Here is a 25,718-nt window from a genome sequence, read left to right on the forward strand (position 1 = left end):
CTAAATCAATTTGTACTTTTTATAGGCCTTGATTTTAATAAAACGACCTCTTTTTAATTTAAATCGAGCGTCAAGCACAATACCTAGTTTTCGTAAAGTTTTTGTAGATTCGCTGAGCGAATTTACGAAAACTAGGTATTATGTACAGCAGAAGTCCCCCTGAGCGTAGATTTTACTTTATATACCCCATTAAATCGGATTTTCTGAAATGGGGAACATGTACAAGGACCGCTGTTACTTTCCCATGCAAATTAATCAGACGACCCCCTACGGTTATTGTGAGGGATTTCTGTACGAAGTAGTACTGAGCTGTAATACCTACATGTAAAAAGGTCCCACAATCGCTTTACCTGAAATTAATAAAGCAAGTTTTATTCATGTAAACCGCATTAGTTTTAATTTAATTAAAAAAAAAAGCAAAACGATCCTAATTACTAATACCGGTATCACTTGGGGAGGGAATTTAGGTAGCTTTAACGCTGTTGAAAAACAAAAAGGGAAGTTTTAATTTAATTTAAAAAAAAGCAAAACAATCTCGGCAAAGCCTAATATTAAAACCGGTACCACTTGGGGAGGGAATTTAGGTAGCTTTTAAGCTGCTTAAAATAAAAAAAGGAAGATGCGCGGGCAGCAGCGCCACACGCAGCACTCGGCGCGGTTTGTGGATCTAGCAGAGGAGTCCAAGTCCGTCCTGTTAGATCTCGGCGTCATTCTCAATCAGCGGTACCGGGGCCGAGGGCCGAGCCATCAGACGCAACGAAGTCTTCAACGCAAGAACGAGGCCGTCAGTCGTCTGGAGCAGTTTATTACTGACCAGCAAAGAGTTTGTGAGACGCAGGAGAGAGCTGAGCAAAGTAATACGGTCCAGGAAGCTACGATCGAGCGTCTTGAGAAGCAACTGGAACAGCAACGCTTAGAATTGGAGCAAGAGCGAGTGCGTCGGCAACAGCAGGCAACGGCTCAAGCGGAACTGAACTCGTCCCTTCGAGGCTTACTAGCGGCTTACGATGAAGAGCAAGGACAGTATTTAGATCCACGGCAAGATACTTCAACAAGAACAGTCACAATAACTGGCGAAACCTGTTCAAACCAGCTGCTAACTCGACACCTTAACGAGCTGCGGACTGCATTCGACGAAGAACGAGCTCAACTTCTGGAGCAAGCAAGTGACGCAGCGAAGACGCAGCAGGATATCAGCCGCAAGAACTGTACGGAGAGGGAAACGGCGCTCACGTGTCCGATTTCGCTGGATTTGTTCGAGAACCCGGTGCTCACTACTTGTTGCGGCAGGACTTTTTCGTCCGAGGCGCTAACTCAAGCGCTGAGGCGAAATCCTCAGTGCCCCGTGTGTCGTGCACATCGAGTATTGACTCATGCTAACCGTGATGTGGCAAACTTAGTGGAACTTCACCGCTCACAGCGCTCGTTGCTTGGTTTGTCTGAGAATACTGCAGCCACGTCTTCTGCTACTGTCCTGGGTAGTGAAGAGGGGCCGATAGACACAGGAAGATCCACTGCGTTGGGCGGAGATCGTGTCTTGCTGACGACTTCAGCAGCTCGCGAGAATCAGAACCGAAACGCACGCAGTCAGCGAGCTCAAGCTCGTGCTGGTGTTCCTCATCGCCAGTCGTCCACAGCTCCATCTGATGCTTCGCCAAGTGACGCGTTGCCCAGTACTGGGTCAAACTCCAGGGGGCGACGTCGTGGAGGGAGGAACTCACGTCAACGTCGTAACTCGCGGTCAAGCTCTTCATCTACCCCAGCTGCTGCCTCTCAACCAGCTCATCATACGATCTCAAGTACCGACGCGGGACCCACTTCGTCAGGTAGCGCGTCTCGATTGAGTGGAGAGCAATACCCTGTTTGGAATGGGAGATCTGGCAATGCCGCTTCTCAGTCGTCAATGACGAGAAGTGGTAGTGCAGGATATGGCTCGACTCAGGGATATGGATATGGGTCAAGTGCTACTTATTTAAACCCGACGTCGTCGCTGGATGCATACTTGCAGCTGAGGTCAAGCTCGAATTCCGCTCCAAACCAGTCAAGCAGTCCACGCTACGGTCGCGCGCCTAGAGATAGCGAGCTCAACTTTTACGCCTATGCTCACCAAGGATATTTGGGCTCGGACTCGGATTACTAGCTGCTCGGTTATTTATAACAAGTCTTTATCAACTTTCTTTTGCAGGTTGACCATGACGAGCAAATTAATTTCCTCGAGCAACAGGTCAAGGATCTCGAACAACATCTTCGAAGTCGTCTGTGATGAGACAATTCCACCTCATGCAACATGTTGCGAATCGGGGAAAGACACTGCAACTGAAAGAAGCAACAAGCAACTACTTACAACAGCAACTAAACGAAGCTTTGAGTGCGTATCGAAAAGAACACCAGCGTGCAGACCAGTTGAAGCTCGAGATTGGCAGTCGACAAGAGCAAAATCAACGCGAACAAGCGTTTAGAGCTCATATACAGAGACAAGTCCAACAGCTTCGGGAGCAACACGAACGTGTTGACCAGTTGCAACGTGAAACTCGCAGTGAAGAAGCACGAGAGCAGTGCGAACAGGCGCTAAAAGAACATGCCCAGAAGCAAGAACAGCACTTTCGAAAGCAACACGCAGCCCTTACGGAAATTGTGTTTCAATTGGCTGAGCAACAGAAGATTCGCGAGCGAATTCAGAGGAGTAGGGACCTGTTCGAAATGCGTCTGAAGGATGAAAATGTACCAAGTGTTTATACCTGCAGCCAAGAGAAAAGGGAAGCCACTATGCAGAACGATACTGGCACTACCGTAACAAATGAAATCAATGATGTAGCTCTAAGCGCGCGTTTAAATGAGCAACTTTGTGGATTCGAGCACGAACGAGCTCAGCTGCTGGAGCAAGCGAGCAATGCTGTAGCAGCTCACCGAAGCCATCGTGAGGCAGCTATGACGTGTCCAATCTCTCGCGACCTGTTCGTCGACCCCGTTGTAACTGAATGCTGTGGCAAAACGCTCTCCTCGCAAGCGTTGATGCAGTCGCTTAAACGAAGCTCAGTTTGCCCACTGTGCAGCGAGAGTGACGTGCGCATCCATCCGAATCATGACATGTCGATTCTCGTACAGCTTCATCGCTCGGAGTATTCCATGCTCGACAATGTGTTCAATAACCAACCAGCTCATCCAATTGAAGGCGGTACTTATACTACTGAGAAAAGAAGCGTCCCTGCACGATGCGGTCGCAGAAGTCGACGAGACAGTGACAGCCTACGGGAAAGCACTCGACAAGAGCGTCGGAGTCAAAGACTGCAAGGAAGATCGACTGCTTCTTGTTGGAGATCCAGTACTTAACCAAATCAAGAGTCTGAAATACATGTATATCTAACAGCGTCACCGCGTGTTGGTCAGATCTCTGAGCCAGGTCGAAGAGCTCGTTCTTTCGCTTTGCGGTGCCATATTCCCACTCTGATCTACTGAATGATTTTGCGCGATGGCTGGAGGAGCATGGGAGTCCTGGAGCGAGACGACGCATTGCTCGATACCGGCAGTCAAGCGCAGCTCACGAAACATTTACTTCGTGGAGTGAACTTCAACAAGTCCTGGGGGAGTCGGTCTAGTAAAAAACGAATTGGCGCAATTTTGAATAACTGCCGCTGGATGCTGCACTGTTTATTGGCACTAAGCTCTGCTCTTTGCTACTACGTGAGTGTATGTACTGCGAACAATAAAAAAATTGTCAAACGATCAAGTTTACTTGCTAATTGTTTTCTAAAAACAGTACCAAAGTTATACTCATCTTTTACTATCAGAATCAGATAATCAATTCGTGTTTTTGCCTGATTCCATCATTTCCAATTCCTAGCATGCGTCAGTATGGCTCGTCCCCAAGCAGCCTCGTGGAGGCTGCTACGTGTGTATGGAGCCAATATTACCCAGAGGACCATAACATCGGCATCCGGCAACCTGGTGAGACCCGCTCAGCTCAATACTACAGCCCCATCAGCGACACCGACGGTCGTTTCCAAGCGTCCATGACGTTCCTAAACTGCTTCCGCGACGGCGAGCAATGGGCGCCACTATTGCAAGTAATGCGCAAATCATCTACAAAATTAAAAATATGGCATTGCTGTGGTAACAGCGGTTATTGTGCTAGTGTGACTTGACGCAGGCGAACGTGACAGTGGTGTGGCTGCACTACACGGAACTTATCCGCACCGGGACAGCAGACTTTGAGCGAGCAGTAACCGAGAACATTGAGGACGTGCTGCTTTGTCTCGGTATTGCACTTTGCATGCGTCGTCATGAACTTCGAGTGGAGGCAGAAGAGGATATCGCTAGGAAGCGCAGCATGCCAGTGGATCGTACGAAGATCACCGTTCGCCTACATGGAGTGACACCAGTACTGCCCATTGCAGCGTTGAAATCGGATGTGGTGAACCAGTTCGTGAGTGTCGTGGGGACAGTGGTGAGAGTGAGTGCCATTAAGCCACTCGTCACGAGGTGCGACTTTGTGTGTGCCAAGTGCAACGAAGCCACGTCGCGATCGTTCCCAGATGGGAAGTTTCTTCCGCCGCAAAGGTGTGAGAACTCGCCGTGTCGAGGACGAACGTTACTACCGAATCGATCGTCGGTAGATACCGTGGACTACCAGAAAATTAAGTGAGTGGGAGGAAGGTGGCTAATGTACTCGATAGACGCTGATTCTTGTTGACGTTTAGACTGCAGGAAATGGAGACAACAGATGTGGGTCCAGGTCGCATGCCACGAATGGTGAAGTATTTTTAATACGTATTGGTGATGGAGCTACAATTTACTAATGTGGTTTGTAGATCGAGGTGGAACTGTATGAAGACCTTGTGGACTCGTGCATCCCTGGAAACGTGGTGACAATATCCGGAATTGTCAAAAGCATCAACTCGGAGATTCATGAAGGGAGATATGGCAAGCGTGCACAAGCAAACAGTCTTTATATTCTATACATCAGCGCCAACTCGGTGGAAAACTCGGCTAAGGTGAGCAAATTTAATTGTTCTTGTTGTTGTATATTTTAACCTCAAGCTTTCTCAGGTGGATAAGGATAAAGACCGAGCATCGGACATTGACTTCACCAAGGAAGATCTGGAGCAAATCAGCCACATCGTCAACCAGGGCGCCGTCTTCGATCACCTCGTGCATTCGCTGTGTCCGGGTATATACCGTAATGATACCGTAAAAGCGGGATTGATCCTGGCTTTACTCGGTGGGACTCGGAATTCGGACGACAAAGACACCACGTGTGTACGCAGAGCTGATTCCCATGTGCTGGTTGTTGGAGACCCCGGTCTGGGCAAGAGTCAGATGCTTCGAGCTGTGTCAATGGTAGCGCCACGTGCTGTCTACGTCGGTGGAAACACAACAACAACCACGGGATTGACCGTCACGATGGTGAAGGACGGCTCTGGTGACTACGCGCTGGAAGCTGGAGCTCTCGTTCTGGCAGACCAGGGTGTATGCTGTATCGACGAGTTCGATAAGATGGGCATCGACTATCAGGCGCTACTGGAAGCTATGGAGCAGCAAAGCATCAGCATCGCCAAAGCAGGAATCGTCTGCAACTTGAATGCACGGACGTCAGTCATCGCCGCTGCTAACCCCAGTGGTGGCCACTACGACCGCAGTCGCTCAGTGGGAGAAAACCTCAAAATGAAAGCGGCGTTGCTCTCTCGCTTCGACCTCGTCTTTATCCTGCTAGACCGACCAGACGAAGAGAGAGACCGACTGTTGTCAGAGCACGTGATGAGTTCTCATGCACGTGGCAAGCGAATGTCAAGGAAACGAACGCGAGACAGCAGTGCTACGACCTCTTGGAGCTCCAACAGCTACGCTGACGAAGCAGTGAATGGGTACGAAGGCGTTCAAGGCTCTGAGCGTCGTATGCTGTCGCACCGTCTTCGTCAGAGCGCAACCGAGTACAGCATGAACCCGATTCCCCTTTATTTCGTGCGTAAGTTCATCGCCTACGCTCGTCGCTACGTACACCCACGACTGTCCTCTGAGGCTGCTGCAGTACTTCAGAAGAAGTACTTGGAGCTGCGTTCAGCGGGTGAAGGACAACAGAATCCAACGGACAGCATTCCGATCACTACACGTCAACTCGAGTCGATGATTCGTCTATCTCAGGCTCGTGCGCGAGCCGAACTTGCTGAAACGGTATCGGCGGAACACGCACAAGACGTCGTGGACATCATGCAAGAATGTCTGCTGGACACGTACATCACCGAGGATGGGAATCTGGACTTCGGACGTAGCGGAGGAATGAGTCTGAGCAAGAAGGTCAAGGCCTACGTTGCAAGACTCATGAAGGCTGCAGCCAGACGCAACACTTCGTTGTTTTCAATGGACGACTTGCTGGAAGTTGCTGACAGTATGGGACTCAAGGTGGACGACTTCCGTGACTTCGTTGACATCCTACGCAACGAGTGTTATCTACTCAAGAAAGGGCCAGGACAGTTTAAAGTCCAAGTGTCATCGTACAACATGATGTAGCCATTTTGCCTGAGTTTTACAAAACTTAACTATCGTAAAATTACATTTGTCCTCGAACATGAGCATTTTGTATTTTATCTACTTCCGCCATTTTGACACAGATGAACTCGCAGCAACAGGAAACGGTGGTCGATCTCACCGCTCAGACGGATACCGACGCGCGTGAACACGGCGCCCATACGATTCCTCAGCCTACTGAGTTCATCGACCTCACGGAGGACACGACGACTACAGCGCCATTTCCGAGTCGAAATGCAAGACAAAAACAGAAGATGCTAGCGCTACAGAACGCACTGGACCAAGCAAACGACGACCTAACCACTTTTCGGGACAAGAACTGCCGATTTCTGGACGAGCAAGAGGCAGCACTCACGTGCCCAATTTCTTACGAGTTGTTTGAGAACCCGGTGGTGACCGAATGCTGCGGCAAAACCTTTTCAAGAGAAGCGCTAACTGAGGTTCTTAGGTGGAACCCCCACTGTCCAATGTGCCGCGCGCCCGTGGTACGAACACATTCAAGCCGCGACGTTGCCAATTTGGTCGAGATCTATCGAAAGCATTGCCCAGGTTGAGATTGAAATCTCTCGACCTGGTAGAGAGAGTTCCGCCAATAATCCATTAAAAAATCTTAAAATATTGATCAAAGGGGTGCTAGGTGGAGTACCAATTATCTACACCTATGCTTTTTACACTGATACTGAAAGCACCGTTTAGATACCGCTTACTTATATGCGCGGGAAGACTTGTATTATTAAACCAAGACCACAATACAGTAGCTACCTAGCTCTTCATCGAAAGTCTTGTCGCTGCTGGCTCGCCTATATCGTCAAATTAAAAGATAGCTACGTTTCCAATCTGTGTCATCGCCCCACCATTCTGATTCCAGTGACACCGTGCACGGCGAGCGACAACAAGAGGCTCCTGCAGAGCAACCAATGATTGACCTCAGTGCCCAGGTGGATGTGCTCACGACCAAGAGCTGGCCCGTACGACTCCATTGAGCCCATCGATTTCATTGAAGCCTCAACTACAACTTCTTCAGACCAAAATTCTAATCAACACCCAGGAAAAGAGCAGCAGGTTCCAGCTCTAGATCAAGCAAACAACGATCTAGCAGCTATTCGGGACAATTGCCGTTGGATCTGCTACAACTTACTGGCCCTGCAACTCAGCATCGCTCTGCAGGCCTAAAGTGCCGCAAGAATGCTTGACTTAGTGAAACGCCGCTACAGCGGTGTCTCTCTCAGCTGTTAGAACGATTGTGCCATGCTTCATACGATACAATAGAAGGACCTGCGGAACATGAGTGTACTTCCTTCTATCCCACAGAGCGACTACAGTAGTTTCAGATAAAAAATGAATTCGAACAAGACTGCATCCATTGAGACCTGAAGGCTCTACTTGATGTTAAGCTTCTCACGGCGAGCCTTGACCTCCTGATCCACGATGTCCTGCGGTCGCTCGGACGAGAAGAGGTCGTGGCCAGCCTTTTGCTCTACAGAAACAGAAGACAAACAAAATGATTCAGCCACCGCAAAAGCTAACACGGACAATCAAACTACAACGCACGCTTTCGGATGACGGGGTACGCGCAGATGGCCAGGCAGAGAGACGTGCCAACGAACACCTTGCCGCCTTGGCTCAGCGGAAGCTTCTCGAGGAACGTGAGCAGCATGTTGACGAGCTAAAGTGGATGAGCGCTTTGTGTCCGCTGCTTAGGCGCAATTCTATTCCTGGGAAAGTTGCTGAGCGAAAATGCAGGGTTTACCTGCTTAAAATGATTGGCAACAGTTTTGTTGAAGAGAAAGACCAGTCTGCAAGAAGTAATCTTGTGATACAGGTACACACTATTAATAAGCTTAATGGAGGATCAAGATTTTACTAAAACAAGCTCTTCGTGTTAGCCTTGCCCGTCTTTCGCGCCGCAAGGCTTCCCCGTCTCCAAAGGCTGCAAAGGTGACCCATCAGGGTGGACCGTGCAGGGTGTCGAGTCGACTGTCGACTAATAAGGCATCGGCAAAACGGTTGGCTGTGATTGCACTACAAAACGTCACATCAACCAGGGCCAGGAGCACTGGCATAGGTGGGGGTGTCAGTTGAGTTGAAACTGGCAACTTGCAGTCGCAAGGCCACTACGAAAATGCTTATGGGTGAAGTGCTTTATATCCTAAAAAAAAATTCGAAAGGAGAAAGAAAGCACTATGCAATAATGCATACCTACAGGCGATGCCATTATCAAAGCTCCAATTCATGTTTCCATGTTTCGAGCACTTCGTGCCCAGAGAGAGCACGTAGAGCAGTGCGAAGAAAGGCCTCTGACCAACAACTCGACACCAAGGCTGCGGCTCGCTCGCAATGCTGTCGGTAAGCAGAATGTGGACAGCGAAAGGATATGATACGGCTCGCTGCCGTCCTTTTGTCGCAGCAGCATTTTGCTGGCCGCAACAGCAACATCTCGTGAAACCTCGCTTGCAGCCTGCAAGTTGCAGGTGCCATCCCATGTAGACAATTGCTCCACGCGCTTACGCCACGAGCTCCTCCACAGTTGCAGTCCGCTCTTCCTTTGCTGAGTCGACAATGCCGACAGGGCAGTTCCGCCCCAGCAACATCCTGTCAGAAGCGTCCAGTGCTGGCAAAACGAAATTGCCGTCATCATGGGTTGTTCAACAACTTGTTGGCAACAACTTGCCGCACGTTGGACAAGTACTCTAAATCCTGCGACATGCGTCAAACGCCTGAAAACGCATACAAAACCTGCGAGAGTTCATACATCCCGAGGGAGAACGCCGCTCCAGAGTCAGATAAGAAGCCGCATCAAGGAGCTCATGGACCGAGGCCTGGTGTCGCCCACGAACGCCGACGGCTTGGGCCCCGCCGCGACGCCCACCACGTCGCGCTCGCGTTCATCCATCGGCAGTAGACTCAGCATGGCGCCAGACGACGTGTTCGCGCGCGAGCCCGAGTGCGGTGTGTGCACCAAGTCGTTCAACATCCTGCGGCGCCGCCACCACTGCCGCAGCTGCCACATCGCCGTCTGCAAGGATTGTGGGCGCAAAGCCATCGACCGCAAGAAGTCCGAGCGATCGAGGCCGCAATGGTACTGTATGGACTGCCTGGACGACGACGCTACGCTCGAGATCACAGGCTCCCGACCCACTGTGAGCAAGCGCCGCAGCTTCTCGTCGACCTCGTCGTTCGCTCCAAACAACGCGCCACAAGTAACGAATGTAAGTGCGATCTGGAGCAAGCTGAAGTGGCTATGTACCAGGTGTTTTTTTTTCATGTTCTAACTGTCGGATGTTTTTTATTGATTGACAGCTGACTAGCACGGCCAAGTTTTGCATCGAATGTGGCTACGAGTTGCCACCACGAGTCAAATTCTGTATTGAATGCGGCACATCTGTGCGGCAACAGGTCATGTCGCCTGTGAGTGTGGATGGTGTGGGGACCGAAGTAGATCGAGGCAATCGAGGCTTCCGAGACTCGTTGGGGTCAAATCTTATGGTTATCGACGAGAACAGTGGATCCCCCACCGAACCGACGGATGGGTCGGAAGATGACGCGCCTACAGAACAAGAGCCCGAAGATACTGTAGCGATGGAGAAGAAAGCGGAGGCGGAGGAAACCCCGGAAACAGATATCGATGCTACGACTAAGACCAAAGAGTATGAAGAACTCGTCGCGCAATTGCAGACTGAAAACGAGAAGCTGCGTAGTCGTGTGGAGAAGTTTAAGCGGAAAGTCTCGGACGCTGAGCGTCGTCGACTGGAGAGGGAGGAGGAACACGCCCGTGCCGTGTCGGAGGCTACGGCGGCTGCAGCGGCTGCTGCAACTGCCGCAGCTGAAGCTCAGATGAACCACAGTAATGTGTCGAAACCAGCTACTCAAGCAGCGTCGGAGCCAGCAGCAGAAAAGGCAACAGCAAGCAACGGAATGGGCGTCGCTGCGAAAGATCATCCGGAGTACTTGAAGTTCTTCAAGTTGCTGACGATGGGACTGCCGGCCGAACAGGTGAAGTTGAAAATGCAAGCTGCAGGCGTGGATCCGGCAGTTCTTGACGACCCAGAAGCAATTATTGGAGGTGCTGCACCGAGTACCGCTAGCGCGTCAATTCCTGCAACATCGGGTGGCACATTGGTGAAGGATGACGAGCAGTATGCGAAGTTTTTCAAGCTTTTGAAGATGGGGATGCCCTCGGAGCAGATCAAGCTGAAAATGAGTGCGAGCGGCTTGAATCCAGACCTGCTGGATACGCCGGATGCGCCGATGCCTGGATCTGGTGGCTCAGCGCCTGCAACGACGTCGAATCAGGTGATGACTGTGAAGGAAGACCTGGCGTATGAGAAGTTCTTTAAGTTGGTGAAGATGGGGATGCCGGCTGAGCAAGTGAAGATGAAGATGAGTGCTGCTGGGTTGAATGGAGACTTACTAGACACGCCTGACGCTCCATCTCCCAATCAGAAGGCGGGTAGTAGCGCTGGAGGTCTTCTTGCGGGGCTTCCTCCTCCGAAAGAAGCGGTGAAAGTGGATCCATCGGCTTTGCAAGCCAGTTTGGCCTCAAAATTGACCAAGAATCCTGTCGCGAAGAAGCCTGAAGAGCCCCAACTACCGAAGAAAGAGACCGTGAAGCCGAATGTAGAGCTGCGTCCTCTGTTCTGGACTCGTGTGCCTGTCAATGTCGTCAGCAGCACTGTCTGGATGAAGCTGAATGACTCGCATGCCGAGCTTGACGTGGAAGAGATGGAGTGGATGTTCCGCAAGAACCCGGTGGACGCATCGAAGAAGCTGGATGAGAAGAAGAAAGAAGCAGAAAAGGTCCCTGCCCAGCCCAAGGAGGTGCTCTTGTTCGACCCAAAGAGACAACAAAATGTATCCATCGCCATTGCTCGCTTCAAAATGTCGTCGGAGGATATAAAGAACGCCATCTACGCGCTAGACGGCCAGCAACTGGGCTCTGAAGTGCTGAACGTGCTCATTTCTATCTCCCCGACGCTGGAAGAGATAGATATGCTCAAGAACTACGACGGAGATGTGAAGCTACTGGGCAACGTGGAGAAGTTCTTCCTGGATTTACTGACTATCCCTCGGTATACCCAACGGATCAAGTGTTTCAGGTACAAATTGCAGTTTGAGAATCGAATTCTGGAGACACAGGCGCAGCTGGACACGCTGGTTGCTGCTACAGATCAAGTGACGGAGAGCGACAAGTTCCGTCGAGTCTTGGAGCATATCCTGGCGATTGGAAACTACCTGAATGGCAGCACACCTCGTGGCGGAGCGTACGGGTTCAAGCTGGACACTCTGATGAAGCTACACACACTGAAGTCGGTCGATCCTCGTGTCACATTGATGCATTTCTTGCTGCGTCAGTTGGAAGAGAATACCCCGGACGTCATCACGTTCGCTGGAGAAGTCCCACATATCGTTGAGGCCAAGAGATTGTCTCTGGATCAACTACGCGCGGATCTGTCCTCGTACAATACTGAGCTGGCCATGCTGAAGGGCCAAGTGCGAGCGTCGAAGAGCGATCACATTGAAGGCGACAAGTTCTACGAAGTGATGACTCCGTTTGCGAAGGATGCAGAGGAAGTTCTGGAGGAGCTTGGACGCGACTTTAACGGCTTGGAAACGTCGTATCAAGAGCTGGTGAGCTCGTTTGGAGAAGATCCACGGAAGGTTGGCCCGATGGAGTTCTTTACTATCCTCGACGAGTTTGTGACTGAGTTCAAGAAGGCATACCGTCAGAACCAGACTAAGGAGTACCAAGCCATTTACGAGGAGGCTGCAGCGGCTCGCGCTGCTGCGGAGGCTGAAAAGGCAGAGCGATTAAAGCGAGAAGCCGAGGAGCGACAGCGACAAGAAGAGGAACGACAGCAGAACTCACAGGAGACCAAGGCGGTGTATGCCGAGATCATGTCCACCATCACGACGTGGGCAGGGAAGCACTCGCCAGGCAACGAAGAGGCAGTGATTGAGCAATTCAAAGACACGTCACGCAAGTTTGGTTTGGAGGAGATCACAGCGGACGAATTCTGTGACCAAGTGCGACAGTGTGTGGGGTCGAAATGTGCGAGTAAGATCATCCCAAACTCGGCGAAGCTTTTATCGGACGAGGATAAGCAGCGTGTGTTACTGGAGGCTTTTGCGCGCTTCAAGGAGCAAGTGAAGAAGGAGAAGGACTCGAAGAAACAACAGCGCACTTCGCTGGTATCCCCTCCGTCGGAAGGACGTGAGAGAGCAGGATCCTCTTCAGCAGGTCGCAGACGAAACAAGGTGGTGGTCCCGTTGCCTATTAAAGACATCGAGCCGGTGGTTGGAGAAGAGGCGCAGCTACTGCACAAGTCCATCTTGGAGTCCGTTCTCGCTGCCTTTAATGGCGACGCAAAGAAGATGAAGTCGTTCACGTCACACACGCGCAAATATGGCAACGAACAGATCACGGCACACGAGTTTTACCAATATTTAATGGACTCCTTCGACCCAGACTTCGTCGGCCGACTAGTACCGGATCTCGCACGGTTGCTGCAGGATTCGGAGAAGCGACATGCGCTCATTCGCGCGCTGTGTGAGAGCGCACCGGGCTGGGCCAAGTTTGCGGGTTTATAGAAGGCGGTAATTGAGGGAAATCCAGACTCGAGGCCTAAATTGAAGGAGCCTTTGGGACTCCACATTTTTATAAGGTTACAAATTTTTAACGTGGAGGCGTGGTTGGAAACATTTAATTTGGTGCGCTACTGAAGTATTTTATCAAGCGCGGAGGCTGCTGGAACTGCCTTGAGGCACGAGAGGGAAGTCGCTATAGTGTTTGGGTCTACGCACAGCCGGGTCGGGCAGCGCGCTACCTTTTTCAAGCTTGGCACGCCACAGATCTTGCTGATCCTTAAGACCGCGAACCCAGCGCTTCATGTCGCCCTTGCTCTCGGCCCGCAGGAAGTAGCTGCGCTCGGGGGTCTTGACCACGAAGCTGAAGACGCCGTGGTCGCCGTTCTCGAAGCGCCGGATGGACTCGACGCCCAATAGATCGATGACCTTGGATGCCTCCTGCGAGTTCTCGTTCTGGTAGTATTTGAGCTTCGTGCCCTCGAGAGCGAAGAAGCGCTTGTTCCACTGCGGCGTGAGTACACGCTCCTTGGCTTTCATCTTGTACAGGTAACCACTGATGGGAACGGGGCCGCGTTCAGATGGAGCCTTCATGTATGCCGTGGTTGAGTAAGCGACTGCTGTCTGGGACGTTATTAGCAAAGTGGCTTGACGCTGACAAGCCTCGGTGTCTTATCGCACCAAGAACGTTGGAGCGTCGGCCGCCATTTTTATCTCAAAGAAACGGATTTCTAAATCGGTGCGAAGCTGACGTGGAGTTTGGATGGAGCAAGCTCATGAAGTCGCCTATGCGGTAAGCCTCTCGACTCGTGAGGCTACATGTAGCTCGTGACACGAGCTACATGTAGATATGTCTCAGGTGAACCTTGTTTTGAAAAAAGTAGTTGAAAAAAAACAATTTACTGGAAAAAATGAGTACCGGTACATGTACTTCTAATACCGGTACGCTCATAAGTCTTGTGGAATTTTAATTACTGAAGGACCTCTTAATATTTTTGGATTTCGTAAGTTTGTATTGCTTATTTTTATTGCTAATTTTGAATCGCAATTATTGGTTTTTGGCCATTGCTTATTATTAAACTTATAAATCTAGATTATTCTATTTTTTTTGCTCGTATACAAGTGATGTGGCGCGCTACGTCAGTGAAGACCTTACTGGATGTCGCTGACGTCGACGCATATCCTTGCCCTGCTGGCTTCATTGCTATCTCTATTTATTGCTCCAACGATGGCGTCTACATCTCAACCGTTGACACTGCGTGTGGAGCTGCAGCAGCGGCTCGGATTGCCCGAAAACCTGCAAGATCCGATGACAATGCGGCTGACGGACCATCCTGCATCTCTGACTGAGCTACAAGAGGTGCTTAGCCAACAGTTGATGGAGCGTTTAGTGGAAAACAGAGTGAGCAACCAGATATCCAACCGGCTGGACATGAAGATTGAGGTCTACGACCAGAAACAGCAACAGTTTATTCAGTTAGAAGAGCTCTCACAGTTAGGAGGTCGCAGATCACGTCTAAGCGTCACACTCACAAACGTCGAGGCTCTGTTTCCGGACCAAACGTGTCTAGCATTACCGTCAAGAATCTTTGGGCTTGATCTATCAGCGGGGGACAAGTTTGCGATCGATGGGAGGGTGGTGTATATCGGAGAAATTGGCAACTCGGGCAAAGGCACGGGACTGACGACATGGGACGGATCGGTGGTACTGGCTAAGTATCTGGAGTATCAACGGCGCAGCGACATTGCTGGAAGTCGTGTCATAGAGTTGGGGGCCGGAACTGGCCTAGTGGGTATATCTGCTGCACTACTCGAAGCACGACAGGTGATTTTGTCGGACTTGAGCTATGTCGTCGACAATCTCGCCAAGAACATCGCGGAGACGATGAAGCTTGCGGAAAATACCGGCAGACCCATGACGAGTGACGTCTCTACTCAAGTGCTAGACTGGTTTAACCCGCCTACAGATCTGGGCGACATTGACTTTTTGCTGGCGTCGGACGTCGTGTGGGTTGAGGAGCTCATTCCCCCGCTCGTGGCGACCTTCGACACGCTGCTGCGCCATTCAAGCGTGAAGACACGGATCCTCATGTCGTACCAGAAGCGCAGCATCATGTCGGACCGGCTGCTGTTTAGTGAGCTGAAGCGATACAACCTCGTCAAGACGCGCGTTCCAGCGGCCAGCTTACACCCAGAGTTTTCCACTGACCGCATCGACGTGTGGGAGATTGAGAGGGGCAGCGTAGCAGAGCGAAGCAACTAGAAGGCGATGGTCGAATTAGGGAGAAACATAGAGCAGCAACAGCAAAGCAATGCTGCAACAAACTTCAACTGGGTAAGTCTGTACTGTACTGTAGATCTAATCTGCTGGACGTACGTGGCATCCAAACAGCGCTGACAAGCAGCGTGTCAAAAAAAGAGCCTCAAATCCAATGGAGCGCCACGCGGTAAATTAGCGTCGTTTTAACCAATACCCTCTCAAAATAGTAAACGAATGAGCACTTTTTAAGCATCAAAAATGCAGCATCTAATCCTTGTAATATGCATAATGCTGTGATAAATAAACTATTCAAGGTGTACACTTTATGCGTGGCTTTGAGGAAACGATCTTGAAATAAAACCAAAGCCATTCCCGCATTTGCTCCGGCCCAACCATAAGATGCTCGGCTTCTTGCGCACCCCCGCCCGCCGCGCGGCGCTCCTGTCGCGTCGCCACGCCTCGTCCGAGAGTCTGCAGTGGTCCGCAGCCATGAACAAACCGCTGTCCGAGTCGGACCCGCAGCTTTTCGACATCATCGAGCGCGAGAAGCAGCGTCAGCGTGACTGTATTAGCCTCATCGCGTCCGAGAACTGCACGTCTGTTGCGGTACTGGACGCGCTGGGATCTGTCATGTCTAACAAATATTCGGAGGGATACCCAGGCCAGCGCTATTACGGTGGCAACCAGATCATCGACCAGGCCGAGGAGCTCTGTCGTGCTCGCGCCCTTGAGGCATTTAATCTGGACCCGGAGCAATGGGGAGTCAATGTGCAGCCGCTTTCCGGCTCACCCGCCAACTTCCAGGTGTACACAGCGCTGCTGGCGCCGCACGACCGCATCATGGCGCTGGATCTGCCGCACGGTGGCCACCTGTCGCACGGCTACCAGCTTGGCCGCAAGAAGATCTCGGCGACGTCTATCTTTTTTGAGAGCATGCCTTACCGTCTGAACGAGAGCACAGGACTCATTGACTATGACGGACTCGAGAAAACTGCCGCTTTGTTCCGCCCCAAGCTCATTGTGGCGGGCACCAGCGCCTACTCGCGCTCCATTGACTATGCGCGTATGCGCGAGATCTGCGATCAACAGGACGCTGTGCTGCTTGCCGACATGGCCCACATCAGCGGTCTGGTTGCTGCTGGTGTCGTACCTTCGCCTTTCGAGTACGCGGACGTGGTGACCACTACGACACACAAGTCACTGCGTGGACCTCGAGGAGCCATGATCTTCTACCGTAAGGGAGTGCAACACGTCGACAAGAAGAGCGGCAAGGAAGTCATGTACGACTTGCAGCAGAAGATTGATTTTGCCGTGTTCCCCGGACTTCAGGGTGGACCGCACAACCACACGATCGCTGCGCTGAGCACGGCGTTGCTGCAGGCTCAGAGCTCGGAATTTAAGGCGTACCAGACTCAGGTGATTGCCAATTCACGTGCTATGGTGTCTGAACTCATGAAGCGCGGCTACGACGTGGTCTCCAACGGCACGGACAACCACTTGGCTCTGGTTGATGTCAAAAAGTCGCGCGGTGTGGATGGTGCCCGCGTGGAATTCGTGCTTGAGAGCGCCAACATGGTGGTGAACAAGAACACAGTACCCGGCGACAAGAGCGCGTTCGTGCCTGGTGGCATTCGTCTGGGTGCGCCTGCACTGTCCACGCGTGGCTGCACAGAGGAGGACTTTCAGCAAGTGGCTGCCTTTATTGACGACGGTGTGAAACTCACGGCTGAGCTGAACGAACGTGCCCGTGGTCAGGGTGTTAAGAAGGTGAAGGACTTCAAGGACTTTGTGGCGGACGATGCTGAGGCCAAGGACAAGGTGGACGCGCTTAAGAGCGAAGTAACCGCGTTCGTGCGCCAGTTCCCGACCATTGGATTCAGCGAGGAGGACATGAAGTACAAGGACTAGAGTTCGATTGTGTGGATGGCATGATGACTTTGTCGCTTCGATGCTCCGTCTCCTCTTTGCCCTGAGACTCTCTGCAAGATTGGTCAACAGGACGACATGAAAGACAAGGCCACCTTTGCTCCCTGCTACGGTATTGTCGCCGGCAGCATGGGCCTCCCTTTGTTTCCTTGCACGGGGCGATCGGGCAATAGCTGAGCGACTCGAGAGAATAGATAACCTCGTCCATAAATTGCTCTGAACATGTAAGCCTCGTTGTGGCGAAGATATCATGAAGATATTTGCTGCAAGGCATCAGCACTTTTTGGGTATCCTGATACCGGTACTGTTGCATGGAGTGTTTCTTCCAGAGATTCTTGACTTGGGTGCATGGAATCGGGGTGTTGTATATTGTAGCCATGTTCAAGATCCCCTGGCAAAATCGATTTCGCGTTGTCGGCTTTTTTTCGCAGCTCGCAATGATTTTGGTAGCGCTTTGCGACTGGCCTTGACTTGCAGCCACTATTGGCGGTGATGCAAAGGGAGTGCCAGGTGGTGGTGAAGGAGTTGCCACCGTCGCTGCTACGCCAGGAGCGTTGGGCGCAAGCCTGTCAGTACCAGAGCTTATGCAAATTGCGCATAAGGTACCTGTGCAGGCCCAAAATTCTGCCTGGCGATCGGAGTACATGTACATGTTCAGCACGAGCCTTTTCACAAAGTATCGAGCGCTGTCGTAGGTGACAGATGGTAAACCCGGATTGTATCTGGAAATTGCACTTTGGCCTGTCACTAGCGTACCACACTTAACTTATGCGGGGTTCTGACTAGTACACTCAATTTTGACGCTTCATTTGGATCGCCGCGTCCGAGGCTCGGACTCCGAGCTATAGCAAGCACTGCACGCTAAGCAGTCGATATGTGCTCGTTTTTGTGTTGTTTCTGCTAGCGATCGCAAATTGACCATGATCCTCTTGCGTGCATCCTTTGCAGCATAGTGGCTTGATCTCTCTCTTTCACACCTGCGACTATGGGCGCGTTCCGAGCTCTAAAATTATCGTTCAGGTTTAGCTTGCCTTTTGTAAGGAATCTCCCCTAACCGCTATCCTTGCCCGAACAATCTGCTCGACGCTCGTGACTGACGGAAAGGGAAACGGAAAGCGCTCGCCCATTCCGCACGCAACTCTCTCACAGCTCCAAAGCTCACCAAAGGCGCAGCAGTCGGACCAAGCAACATACTCGCATAGTGAGTGTCTTTCGGCCCGATATACGCGCGCACCGAAACGCCCACAGGTCGCTCGGTAGCTAAGGAAGGAAACAGAGAGGAAGGGACTTTTGTGTCCCTGGTGCTAGCTAGGTTCAGCGCAGGGATGATGAAGAAAGAGAAACCTATGGACCGTGGTCTGCAACGGCAGCACTCGGCCGCGCCTCCGCGTCGCCGCGCCCCATCTAACTACCAGACGGTGGAAGACGTGGCGGCTGAGCGCGGTGTGAGCATCAGTCGCCCTACCATGGACAAATATCCACAGACGCATCAGCCCATCGCAGCGCTCACGTCTTCCGGGCCCACCCGCCCGCCTCGGCCGGGAGCGGGCTCGTTCGAGCTGCTTCAAGCCAAATTTGGCTTCCAGGAGGGCAATGTTCGTAACCAAAAGGAACATTTTGAGTGCTGGGTACTCAACTACGAGTCCAGGATCCTCGAGGCCGCCGTGACCCCCATGGACACGGAGAACGCCATCGAGACGATCCACGCCAAGTTCTTCCGGAACTACATCAAGTGGTGTCAATTCCTGCGCACTCAGCCATATCTACTTGAAACGGCGCCGTATCCCGGAGCGGCGGAGCGCCAGATCGCGCTGTTCCTGCTCATCTGGGGAGAAAGCGCCAACTTGCGCTTCATGCCCGAATGCCTTTGCTTCCTGTACCATAAAATGGCTGCGAAATTAGATGGCATCGAGAAACTGCCCAATGCACCGGAAGGGACGTTTCTGCGTCGTATTGTGCGCCCACTGTACTCGGTTGTGGCGAAGATGCGTGACGTGACGCCGCAGAAGAACGGCGCGGGTGTGGACCATAAGAACGTGACCAACTACGACGATGTGAACGAGTTCTTCTGGAGAGACACATGTCTCCACTTTGACGAGTTCAACGTGGCCGAAGCGGTCAATGTACGTGACTTCAAGACGTTCAAGGAGCGCCGCAGCTTCTGCAACCCGATCCTGGCCTTCTTCCGCATCTACTTTTTCCTCTTTGTGATGCTGCATATCCTGGTAGTCATCGCCTATGTGGCGTATCGCTCGGACCCTGACGACACGGACGGACTCAAGTTTTACTCGAACTTCTTCACGTCCGACATCGAGGACATCCGGAACCATTCCTTCTACTCCATCTTTATCACAATTAGTGGCATGTTGGCTCTCAAGGTCGTGCTGGACGTCTGGATTGATGGCACACGCATCTTCAGCCGCATCATGTACGCCGTGTCGGTGTTTGTCCGACTTGTGTGGCACACAGTGTTCTTTGGCCTCTTCACGGCGGTAAACGCAGCTCCATACAAGACAATGGGATCAGATAACTTGCTCTCGATGGGCCCAATGCTCATCGGTGTGTACATCGCGCCGATCGTGGTCGTTTCCATTGTGCAGATGGTCTTCCGTGGAGTTATCTGGAGGTCAGCCTTGCTGAGCTCAATGGACGGAACGCGTGAGCAGTATATTGGCCGCACGATGGGCCAGAGCTGGGGAGATTTCCTGTGCTACGGGACGTTCTGGACCGTCATTTTCGTCTGCAAGTTCATGTTCAACTTGCAACTTATGGTGAAGCCTCTGATTGGCCCAAGTGTGGAAATCTACGATGTGGATGTCTCCGCTGCTCAGCTGGAGAATGGGATTATCGAGTCGGACCACAATATTGCGTTCCTGGCGGCTATGTGGGCGCCTGTGGTGCTTGTGTACATGTACGACTCCCAGATTTGGCTGGCTATTGCGCAGGCTATCGTGGGCGCCTGGATCGGTTTCCGTCTTAAAATTGGTCACTCAGCTCGCATTAACGAGTTTGTCAAGCGTCTGCAACAGGCTCCAAATCTGTTCGATGAGAAGGTGGTCTCAGCCGCCGCACGCGGTCAGCTGGCTTTCAATAACAACCCGTTGTCGTCCAGCTCTGTTGCCCCCGATGCTAACAGCCGTCTGCGCTTTGCAGTAGTGTGGAACGAAGTAGTGAGCAGCTTCCGCTTGTCTGATCTACTGGACGACCGTGAGACTGCCATCCTTCAGTACCAGATCTCGGACACTGGAGCCGTCGAAGAGCCTGTGTTTTTGATCGCTGGCGAGGCTCAAGCGGCAGCTGATATTGCTGCTAGAGCTAAGACTAAGCGTATGAGTGACGGTCAGCTGTTCAAGGACCTAAAGAAGGCCGGGGTGCTGGGATGCGCTAACAACTGCGTCGACATTGTATTCCAGATCTTGCGACAGCTTTTGGGTCCGCAGGACACTGAACTGATTGGTGTGTTCCACCAGATCTTGGCTGGAGGCAGAGTAAGTGGCGTCGTGAACCTTACACACATCGGATTGGTGCGCGAAAATATCGTCGACTTGCTTGCGAGCATCCTGGACTTGCCGGAACCGACGGTTGGGCCCACAGGTGCCGCGTTTGGCTTCCCGCATGACCAGGTTTTAGTTGTCGTGCAGCGTGTAGATGCTCTGTTGAAGAGTATTGAGCTCATGCTGGAGGAAGAGTGGATGGCGGAGAAGCTGCGGAAGTCTGCATTCGCCAAGATGACGCCCGACCTCGCGTATCAGAAGGAGCAATTGCTGTCGATCTTTGCCGACCGTATCAGTCAGCGCGACTCGAATTCACCTACACGCACGACCTCTCCGAGCTCGAACGAGAGTGTGGTGTCGCTCTCCACGCGTCTCTTTTTCCTGTTGACTCTGGATGCTGCTGATGCACTACCACGTTGCCATGAAGCTCAGCGTCGCATGAGTTTCTTCCTGAATTCTCTGCACATGAAGATCCCGACGATCGACTCCATTGCTGCGATGAAATCGTTTTCTGTGGTTACGCCGTACTACAACGAAACTGTGCTGTTCTCAGTGGATGAGCTGAACGGACGTGTGGACTCGAACCCGCTTTTCCGCAAGGTGGAGCAGAAGGGACGCGACCTGAGCATTCTGAAGTATCTAATTACGTTCCACGACGATGAATGGGGCAACTTTCTTGAGCGTGTGGGTGTAGCCTCGATGGACGAGGCTCTGGCTGAGACGCCTACGCAGGTTCGTCTCTGGGCGTCGATGCGTGGACAGACTTTGGCTCGTACCGTGCATGGTATGATGATGTACGAGGATGCATTGAAGATGCTACGTTGGCTGGAGATTGGCTCAGACGAGAACATCTCCCACTTGGAGAAGATCAAGCACATGGATCGCATCGCTGGCTTGAAGTTCTCGTACGTGACGAGCTGTCAGATTTACGCTGACCAACTTGCGGCTGGAGACTCGCGTGCTGCAGATATCGACTTGCTGATGCGCAAGTACCCGAATTGGCGTGTGAGCTATGTCGATACGATCCGCCCACCTTCTGGCAGTGGCACGGAACCTCGCTTTGACTGTGTCCTGGTCAAGTCGGATGGCGACGAGATTGTTGAAGTGTATCGTTATGAACTACCCGGCAACCCTATGGTTGGTGAGGGTAAACCTGAGAACCAGAACGTCGCCCTGCCATTCACGCGTGGTGAGTACGTGCAGACGATTGATATGAACCAGGAGCACTACTTTGAGGAAGCGCTTAAGATCCCCAACTTCCTGGCTACAGCTACGCAGAATGGACAGAACGTTACCGTTATTGGGATGAAGGAGCACATTTTCACTGGCCGAGCGTCGTCTCTGGCGCACTTCATGACGCTTCAAGAGCTGGTGTTCGTGAGTTTGACCCAGCGTGTACTGGCGAACCCTCTGCAGAGTCGTATGCACTACGGTCACCCTGATGTGTTCGAGAAGTCGTTTGTGATGTCCAATGGAGGCGTGTCGAAGGCTAGCAAGGGTATCAATCTGTCGGAGGATGTGTTTGCCGGTTATAACGTGGCACTTCGCGGTGAGAAGGTCACACATCAGGAGTTCATGCAGTGCGGTAAAGGTCGTGATGTGACGTTGAGTCAGATTAACGCTTTCGAGGCCAAGCTGTCGAATGGTAGCGCTGAGAGCTCGCTGAGTCGCGAGTCTCACCGAATGGGTGCTGGTATGGATTTCTTCCGCTTGAACTCGATGTTCTACGGCCACATGGGCTTCTACATCTGTAACGCTTTGGTGGTGCTGTGTGTGTTCGCGTATGGGTACGGCAAAGTGTACATCGTGCTGCACCAAGAGATCGAGGAGTCGGCCATTATCACGACGAGCTACCTCGATGATCTCGCCGAGGTGATGAACACGCAGTTTATCTTCCAGTTTGGTATGCTGATGACTATTCCGCTGATCGCGACGCTGTTTGTGGAGTACGGTTGGCACCAGGCCGTGGTGAATTTTGTGGAGCTCATCGTGACGCTAGGTCCAGTGTTTTATATCTTTGAGACGGGCACGAAGTCGCACTTTTACGATGTTGCCATCATGCGTGGTGGCTCTAAGTATCGTGGTACCGGTCGTGGCTTTGCTATTGTTCGTGAAACGATGGTGAATTTCTACAAGGAGTACGCTGCGTCGCACTACCGCAAGGCTGTCGAGCTTATGGGGTTGATGATCATCTTTGGAACATACGGTAACTTCAATATCGGTACCAATGTGCTGGCAGAGTACTGTGCCACTGCAGACTTCGATTGCGACACTGATCCCGACCAGATTCCATCGAACGTCACGCTGCTGAACTCGTACAGCTCCAAGGGCCAGGACTACGGCATCGCTTCGTTCGCTGTGTGGTTGCTCGGCACGTGTTGGCTGCTTGCGCCATTCCTGTTCAACACGGACGGGCTGGACTTTTCCAAGACTCGAGTAGACATCACGTACTGGCTTTCCTGGCTCATGTCTGTGCGAGAAGAAGAGGAGGAGGAAAGATTGCTGCCAAACCACATGAGCAGCAGTCCCTCTGGACCGATAGACACATGGAATGACTTCTACAACTACGAGGCCAGCCTCATGTACCCAATTGGCCCCATGAGTCGCTTCGTCTACGCTGTCCGTGAGTTTCGTCACCCTCTGGTCATGTACTACATCTTTATCTTTTCCTTCAGCTTGAGTGATATCGGAATGCTGTTGGCATGCGTTGGTGCTATTGCCATCGTGCTTTGGATCGGTGGCTTTGGCCTGGGGATGTGCTTGCGCAACAAGGCTCGTGTTCCGCGTGCTATGATGTACGTGCTGATGGTAGTGATCATCGGATTGGCTCCCTTTATCGTGGGTCCTATGCAAGATTGGGACGGCATCAAGTGTTTCTCGCTGACGGTGGCTATTTTCACGGGACTATTCTCGCTATTGCACTACCTGCAACTTCTTCACGGGTTGTTTGGCTTGCCTGTGGCCAAGTGGGGACTTGTGCGTGAACTTGCCTTCTTCTTTGATGTGGTCGTGGGTCTATTTCTCGCGATCCCGCTCCTGGTGCTGTCAGCTTTCCCGTTTATGAAGACAATCCAGACGCGTATGATGTATAACGGTGGCTTCTCACGTGCGCTGAGCTCTGGCAGTGAGTTTGCGGCTTCGTTGAGTGTGGTTGTGGGCGGTCTGGGTGGCTTCACGTACGGCTGGTTGACGTGCCTCATCTTCTCGCTGGGATTCGTCAACTCGTCCTCTGACAATTTCGTAAACCAGTCGTTTATTTACTACAACAACGAGACTCTGGACCGCGCGTTGGATCTGACCATGATCAAAGTGTACGCTGCTGCAGCCGGTGCTGTCGGTGCCATCTTGAGCGGAGTACTGGCCCACGTCATTGGTCGTCGCTGGACGATCGAAGTGTCGTGTCTGGTGACGTTCGCTGGCTGTGCTGTGGTGTGGATGGAGTCAAGCTCGATGGCGCTGATCGGGATCTGTCTAGCATCGGCAGGCATCGCTATGCTCTCGCTCGTGTGTCCTTTGTACAACTTCGAGATCTGTATGCAGGGCTGGAAGGGTAAGGGTGTGCTGATATTCCTCAGTAGTGCTGCGCTGGGCTACATGATCGAAGCCGTGCTCATTAACGACATCAACGCCACGTCCATGTCGGAGAACTGGGGCAACTCGCCGTACCATGACTGGCAGTGGCAGTTTATCTTTGGTATCATTCCGCTCGTGCTGCTTGTTCCCGTCATGTTCTTCCTTCCGGAGAGTCACTACTGGGAGTACCGGCGTAGAAACGACACCAAGGTGGCTGAAGCAGCGTTGACGCGTCTACGTCAACGTCATGATGTGATTGAGGAGGTCAGTGAATTGAAGGACTCATTCGTGGTCAAGAGCGGACGTGTGAACGTGCCGTTCCGTATCGTGCTGGTGATCGTCTTACAGGCGACGTTCGCAATCTTCACGTCCGGTGCGTTGCTGCACCGTGTGCTCGTGCAACCGACCCCTTCACAGGCTGGTGCGCAGACGTCAAAGTGGCTGATCTACTACGGCATCATGACGTTCATCGGCGCTGTAATGAGTTTGCTCACAGTGGACAATCTACGTCGCAAGACCATCTTCAAGGACGTTCTTCCATTCTCCGCAGCCCTATCAATCGCCTGTGGCGCCATGGGACTCGCCGACCAAGAAGACAGTGTCATAACTCAGATCTTGGTGTTCGTAGCCTTCGTCAGTGGAGCGCTGAGTCTCACGTGCGGCACATGGCTCACTGCGATCGAAGTGTTCCCTCCGTACCAGAACGGACGATACATCGTCATGTCCTTCGTCGTGTACTACGCTGTCCAGGCCGCGATCTACGTGGTGGAACCGTCGTTCGCTATCAGCCACTTGATCTTCGCCGGCCTGTGTCTTCTGCTCACGGTCTTCATGTTCGTGGTGTGCGCCAGCTCCAAGTACGGCGCTATCGAACTCAAGAGCGAGAAGAAGATGCGGAAGGACGCCGAGGCAGCTCATAACAGACCGTCCTTCGCCGCTCGTGTGTCTCGATCGCAGAGCTTCCTGCGCTCACGCTCCAACGTACGTCGCTCGTCGTCGCACTACTCAGCAGCGGCACTGACCCCACAGGAGGGAAGCTACTCGAACTTTGAGTCTCCTGCGGGGCTCAACGTCAACGGCGGCACTCGTCGGACACTCAACGGCTCGCAAGCATTGTAGACCGCCGTTCTATCGATATCCTCTCCACGTCAAGAGAGAAACAAAGAGAAGAAGGAAGAGAAGTAACCAGAACTTTTATATATGGGATGCATTGTTCAGCCACCCCCGTACAAGTTATTTTTATGAAGCCAGCAAATACTCGCTATCGATTTGTTATTATCCTTTTCATCCAATCATAACACTCAATATCTTTCTGAGAACGAGAAGAACGCCAAAGCGATCATGGAGGTGGAAGAGCTGGA

At 52.1% G+C, this 25,718-nt stretch overlaps 9 protein-coding genes across 9 annotated transcripts; 7 read left to right on the forward strand and 2 right to left on the reverse strand.

The window, feature by feature from the left end:
- Positions 1-619: 619 nt before the first annotated feature.
- On the forward strand, positions 620-2,140 carry PITG_06420 (uncharacterized protein; the record flags this gene model as incomplete). The annotated part of the gene is made up of 4 exons (XM_002998500.1): positions 620-934; positions 1,118-1,363; positions 1,557-1,826; positions 2,009-2,140. 4 exons carry the CDS (start codon positions 620-622, stop codon positions 2,138-2,140), a joined length of 963 nt encoding a protein of 320 aa, XP_002998546.1.
- Positions 2,141-3,842: 1,702 nt separating this feature from the next.
- PITG_06421 (DNA replication licensing factor MCM8) lies at positions 3,843-6,561 on the forward strand (the record flags this gene model as incomplete). The annotated part of the gene is made up of 5 exons (XM_002998501.1): positions 3,843-4,064; positions 4,133-4,479; positions 4,698-4,749; positions 4,809-4,991; positions 5,047-6,561. 5 exons carry the CDS (start codon positions 3,843-3,845, stop codon positions 6,502-6,504), a joined length of 2,262 nt encoding a protein of 753 aa, XP_002998547.1.
- A 215-nt stretch (positions 6,562-6,776) lies between these two features.
- Positions 6,777-7,505, forward strand: PITG_06422 (uncharacterized protein; the record flags this gene model as incomplete). Its single annotated transcript, XM_002998502.1, has 3 exons — positions 6,777-6,914; positions 6,971-7,007; positions 7,420-7,505. The coding sequence occupies 3 exons, from the start codon at positions 6,777-6,779 to the stop codon at positions 7,503-7,505; spliced, it is 261 nt and encodes an 86-aa protein (XP_002998548.1).
- A 288-nt stretch (positions 7,506-7,793) lies between these two features.
- PITG_06423 (uncharacterized protein) lies at positions 7,794-8,213 on the reverse strand (the record flags this gene model as incomplete). Its single annotated transcript, XM_002998503.1, has 2 exons — positions 7,794-7,999; positions 8,074-8,213. 2 exons carry the CDS (start codon positions 8,177-8,179, stop codon positions 7,902-7,904), a joined length of 204 nt encoding a protein of 67 aa, XP_002998549.1.
- Positions 8,214-9,311: 1,098 nt separating this feature from the next.
- On the forward strand, positions 9,312-13,188 carry PITG_06424 (formin-homology 2 domain-containing protein; the record flags this gene model as incomplete). The annotated part of the gene is made up of 4 exons (XM_002998504.1): positions 9,312-9,731; positions 9,823-10,095; positions 10,162-10,366; positions 10,427-13,188. 4 exons carry the CDS (start codon positions 9,432-9,434, stop codon positions 13,108-13,110), a joined length of 3,462 nt encoding a protein of 1,153 aa, XP_002998550.1.
- Positions 13,189-13,735, reverse strand: PITG_06425 (uncharacterized protein; the record flags this gene model as incomplete). Its single annotated transcript, XM_002998505.1, has 1 exon — positions 13,189-13,735. One exon carries the CDS (start codon positions 13,696-13,698, stop codon positions 13,252-13,254), a length of 447 nt encoding a protein of 148 aa, XP_002998551.1.
- A 597-nt stretch (positions 13,736-14,332) lies between these two features.
- PITG_06426 (uncharacterized protein) lies at positions 14,333-15,367 on the forward strand (the record flags this gene model as incomplete). Its single annotated transcript, XM_002998506.1, has 1 exon — positions 14,333-15,367. The coding sequence occupies one exon, from the start codon at positions 14,333-14,335 to the stop codon at positions 15,365-15,367; it is 1,035 nt and encodes a 344-aa protein (XP_002998552.1).
- Positions 15,368-15,763: 396 nt separating this feature from the next.
- On the forward strand, positions 15,764-17,383 carry PITG_06427 (serine hydroxymethyltransferase, mitochondrial precursor; the record flags this gene model as incomplete). Its single annotated transcript, XM_002998507.1, has 1 exon — positions 15,764-17,383. The coding sequence occupies one exon, from the start codon at positions 15,764-15,766 to the stop codon at positions 17,270-17,272; it is 1,509 nt and encodes a 502-aa protein (XP_002998553.1).
- A 1,232-nt stretch (positions 17,384-18,615) lies between these two features.
- On the forward strand, positions 18,616-25,476 carry PITG_06428 (callose synthase, putative; the record flags this gene model as incomplete). Its single annotated transcript, XM_002998508.1, has 1 exon — positions 18,616-25,476. The coding sequence occupies one exon, from the start codon at positions 18,616-18,618 to the stop codon at positions 25,474-25,476; it is 6,861 nt and encodes a 2,286-aa protein (XP_002998554.1).
- Between the last annotated feature and the right edge of the window lie 242 nt (positions 25,477-25,718).

Source organism: Phytophthora infestans, genomic scaffold (assembly GCF_000142945.1).
Source record: "Phytophthora infestans T30-4 supercont1.8 genomic scaffold, whole genome shotgun sequence".
NCBI lineage: Eukaryota > Oomycota > Peronosporomycetes > Peronosporales > Peronosporaceae > Phytophthora > Phytophthora infestans.